Source organism: Triticum aestivum, chromosome 2B (genome assembly GCF_018294505.1).
Source record: "Triticum aestivum cultivar Chinese Spring chromosome 2B, IWGSC CS RefSeq v2.1, whole genome shotgun sequence".
Lineage (NCBI taxonomy): Eukaryota > Viridiplantae > Streptophyta > Magnoliopsida > Poales > Poaceae > Triticum > Triticum aestivum.
In genome coordinates this window covers 116,952,630-116,957,279 of record NC_057798.1, presented here as the reverse complement: position 1 = coordinate 116,957,279, position 4,650 = coordinate 116,952,630, and the positions used below count along the sequence as shown (strand labels likewise).

General features: G+C 40.6%; 1 protein-coding gene across 1 annotated transcript; it reads left to right on the top strand.

Moving 5' to 3' along the window:
- The first annotated feature begins 4,081 nt into the window (after positions 1 to 4,081).
- Positions 4,082 to 4,395, top strand: LOC123040737 (40S ribosomal protein S20-like). Its single transcript, XM_044463502.1, has 2 exons — positions 4,082 to 4,178; positions 4,283 to 4,395. Exons 1-2 carry the CDS (start codon positions 4,082 to 4,084, stop codon positions 4,393 to 4,395), a joined length of 210 nt encoding a protein of 69 aa, XP_044319437.1.
- Positions 4,396 to 4,650: the final 255 nt, after the last annotated feature.

Sequence of the window (4,650 nt, the reverse complement as noted above, 5' to 3'; positions counted from 1 at the left end):
ACCGTTGGGCAGAAATGAAAATAATGCATATAACTCATAAATAATGTGATGATAAAATTTCTATTAAGAAACTTTGCTAAGAAAATAATCATCATTATCAACTTTATTGCAACGGAAAACTAGCAATATATGTTTCTCAATCTTTATCAAATTCTCTAAAAATTGGTCACTTTGATGCAAAATTTATCAGAGAATTTAACTTTTAACATAAGACTCATATAATTATAGTACTGTTATGATCAACGTTGGTCAGAAAATAACAATACCATATTTTCACTACAAGAAATATGTCAACTAGTGACCTTCTGTCAGTGACCCCGGAAGAATTGCTCATAGATCTATGACCATTTGAGACCAATTGGTCAAATACTGTTCGGGGGGCTTCAAACCCTAAACCATTGCGATCATTTTGGTCAGAAAGGTCGTAATTTCCTTACACGAAATGGTCATAAAGCAAATAGCGCTAGTATGTTGCCTTATTTCTAGTTGTTAATGACCAATATAGATGGTCATAGCCTTGTAAATTGTGGTGGGTTGTGATGACTAGGCGCCATCTCATCAGTTTTGCCTACGTGTCATGTCCATGTGTCAATTTTTGCCCTAGGTTGTGAAGCAACCTATATTTCTGTTATACCAAAAATTCCCAAAAAATTCTCATAAATTGTTTGGATCATATCTTCATCAAATATGTCAAAAACATTCCTTGCATAGTTCAAAAATAACTCAACAATATTCATTTTCCTATTCTATTCAGAGCAGCACTTTGTGAAGGAAGTGTTATTTATATATTCTTGATTTCCCCAAAAATTTGTGAAGACATTCTTCTTAGTATATGGTCATTCTTAGCCAAAACTCATGCCCATTGGCCATGAGCATTTCCCGTACCGCTAATCAAACACTTGGCTGCTAATTCATCTTTGAGCATAGTTCGGTCTCCTCAAGAGAATCTTATGTTGTAATTTTCTTCCTATCACCTATCTGGGGAGTGCCCAACCCACTAGACATGCCTAGGCCGCCCAAAACGCATGGCAACACCACGGTCACGCGGTGACCACGCGGCGGGCATGCGAGCTTACACGCTCTAGAGTTGGGGCCCTTGGCCACCGTCCAAACCTCGATGTCTCGCCACCAAACCATGTATTTCTGATTAAATAGATACTTATGTACATAGAAATGATTTTTGGAAAAAATAAAGAGCAAACTATTAGGTAGCTGTAGTTCAAATTTGACCCGCTTCTTACTAAATCGGCGGGAATTTGTCTTTTTCACCAGAGGTGGATCAAAACTTTTTACACCCAACCATTTTGTCAATTGTGCATTATATATGGCCTAGTATTTTATAAAATTGATTAGGTCCAATTTTGCAACAAATATATGCTAGGTCCTTCACACAAAAAACTCATTTCGGGCACTCAAAAAATGGAAAATGTATTTTCCGTGAAAAGAAAATGAAAACTCCCTTAGGCAACATTGTGTTTAATTCCAAGATGCACCCTTGTGCACCATATGAGATCATTTGAACAAACTATGCCATGAATGTGGCCAAAAGATTGATCATTTGGCTTGAAAGTCATGAATCTTCATGCATGATAGCTCATTTCTGAGAACACTTTTTTTAAATAATTACTGTATTATAAGTTTATTATTTTTCCTAGAAACTTGGTCACATATAATGACACAATGCGGAGGTTTACCAATTTTTTGATTTTTTTTGAATTTTTTATGCCCGTTTCAAAATGCGGTCAAAACGGCGGGCTTGACCGTTCCTAGATAGTGGTTGAATCTTGGAATTTTTTGGTGTTTCTCTAATTAAATAGATACTTATGTACCTAGAAATGATTTTTGTAAAAAATAAAGAGCAAACTATGAGGTAGCAACAGTTCAAATTTGACCCGCTTCCAACTAAATCAGCGGGAATTTGTCTTTTTCACCAGAGGTGAACCAAAACTTTTGACACCCAACCATTTTGTCAATTGTGCATTAAATATGGCCTAGTATTTTATAAAATTGATTAGGTCCAATTTTGCAACAAATATATTATAGGTCCTTCACAAAAAAACACATTTCGGGCACTCGAAAAATGGAAAATGAATTTTCCGTCCAAAGAAAGTGAAAACTCCCTTAGGCAACATTGTTTGTCATTCCAAGATGCACCCTTATGCACCATATGAGATCATTTGAACAAACTATGCCATGAATGTGGCCATAAGATTGATCATTTGGCTTGAAAGCCATGAATCTTCATGCATGATAGCTCATTTCTGAGAACACATTTTTAAAATAATTATTGTATTACAATTTTATATTTTTCCTGGAAACTTGGTCACATATAATGACACAATGCGGAGGTTTCCCAATTTTTTTTATTTTTTTTGAATTTTTTATGCCTGTTTCAAAATGCGTTCAAAACGGCGGGCTTGACCGTTCCTAGCTAGTGGTTGAATCTTAGAATTTTTTTGGTGTTTCTCCGATTAAATAGATACTTATGTACATAGAAATGATTTTTGGAAAAAATAAGGAGAAAAATATGAGGTAGCTACAGTTCAAATTTGACCCGTTTCCAACTGAATCAGCGGGAATTTGTCTTTTTCACCAGAGGTGGATCAAAATTTTGACACCCAGCCATTTTGTCAATTGTGCATTATATATGGCCTAGTATTTTATAAAATTGATTAGGTCCAAGTTTGCAACAAATATATGGTAGGTCCTTCACAAAAAAACTCATTTTGGGCACTCGAAAAAAATGGAAAATGGCTCTTTTGTGCAATGAAAGTGAAAACTCCCTTAGGCAACATTGTTTGGAATTCCAAGATGCACCCTTGTGAACAATATGATATCATTTGAACAAACTATGCCATGAATGTGGCCATAAGATTGATCATTTAGCTTGAAAGCCATGAATCTTCACGCATGATAGCTCATTTCTGAGAACACATTTTAAAAATAATTTCCGTATTACAAATTTATTATTTTTCCTGGAAACTTGGTCACATATAATGACACAATGCGAAGGTTTTCCAATTTTTTGATTTTTTTTTGAATTTTTTATGCCTGTTTCAAAATGCGTTCAAAACGGCGGGCTTGACCGTTCCTAGCTAGTGGTTGAATCTTGGATTTTTTTTGTGTTTCTTTGATTAAATAGATACTTTTGTACCTAAAAATGATTTCTTGAAAAAATAAAGAGCAAACTATGAGGCAGCTGCAGTTTAAATTTGACCCGTTTCCACCTGAACCGGTAGAAATTTGTCTTTTTCAGGAGAGGTGGATGATTTTTCTTGACATCCAACCATTTTCTCAATTGTGCATTAAATATGGTCTAATATTTTACAAAATTGATTTGGTGCAATTTTGCAACAATTATTAGGTAGGGTCTTCACAAAAAAAACATTTTTACCACTCAAAAATGATTAAAAATTAGCTAGAAATATGAAAAATGCATACAAATTGGTCTTAATCCATAAAATGTGGTCTAACTCTAGTGAAAGCTTGTGTGGTGCCCTTTTGCATAATATTTTTGATAGCTACTTCATAAAATCCCTCTATTTTTAGTATTTGAAAACTATTTTACATCATTGATTTTCTGAACCAATCATAATTTTGTCCACGGATCGATGACATGGCGTCCATCCATCCATCCATCCATCTCTCCATCCCACATCCATCCATCCATCTATCTACAGAAAAAAGAAAAAAAAAGAAAAGAAAAGGAGATACCCCCACCCGCAGCCCAAACCCTAGCTCAGATCGACCCCTCCCCCCGTCGCCCCCTTCCTCCCTCGTCCCCATCTCCTCGCCGCCGCCCCCTCCCCGATCTCGATCTGCCACCGCCCCACCGCCACCATCGACGACCCGCCGCCCCCACCACCCCCGCCGCCCTCTTCTCCACAGTCGGCGCCCCTACCCTCTCCTTCTCCCCTCTCCCTACATCCCAGATCCATTCGACCGCGGCAACCACCTCCTCCACGGCCATCGTGCCCACGGCCACCTCCTCCCGCTAGCGACCGCATCCGCTCCGCCGCCGGCGCCACCTCCCCTCCCCTCCTTGGCTAGAGGTCCCCTCCCCTCCAAGGGCCCGCCGCCAATGAAGTCTGGCAAGGCCGTCTTCGAGGGCCCGCAGGAGGCGCAGCACCGCATCCGCATCACCCTCTCGTCCAAGAGCGTCAAGATCCTCGAGAAGGGTAGGCTACTTCCTCCTTGCTTCCTTCATTTCTTTCGGTGATGATGATGGGTGGATCTCGTCGATCTGACTGACGCGTGCATGTTCCGTGTGTGTCGGCCATAGTGTGCTCCGATCTGGTGTGGGGCGCCAAGGACAAGCTGCTCCGGGTCAAGGGCCCTGTCAGGATGCCCACCAAGATGCCCACCAGGAAGTCGCCATGCGGAGAAGGTGACTGACCCGCTTCCCTTGTCGGCTCCCATGGAAGGGTGTACCTGCACCACCGCCCGAAGCCGGCAAATCATCTGACGCGTGAGTGCCTTCTCTCCTTCTCCCTCCTCTACTTCTTCCTTCTTCCCCCGAACTGATGTGTGATGTGCACGTAGAGGCAGTTGAAGGGGTCAGGCCATGGAGAGGCTAGAGGGCCATGGACATGCCAGAGAGGAGGACATTCTTGGCCGATGTAGAAGCTGCGGGAGAGGAGGGCTCTGACC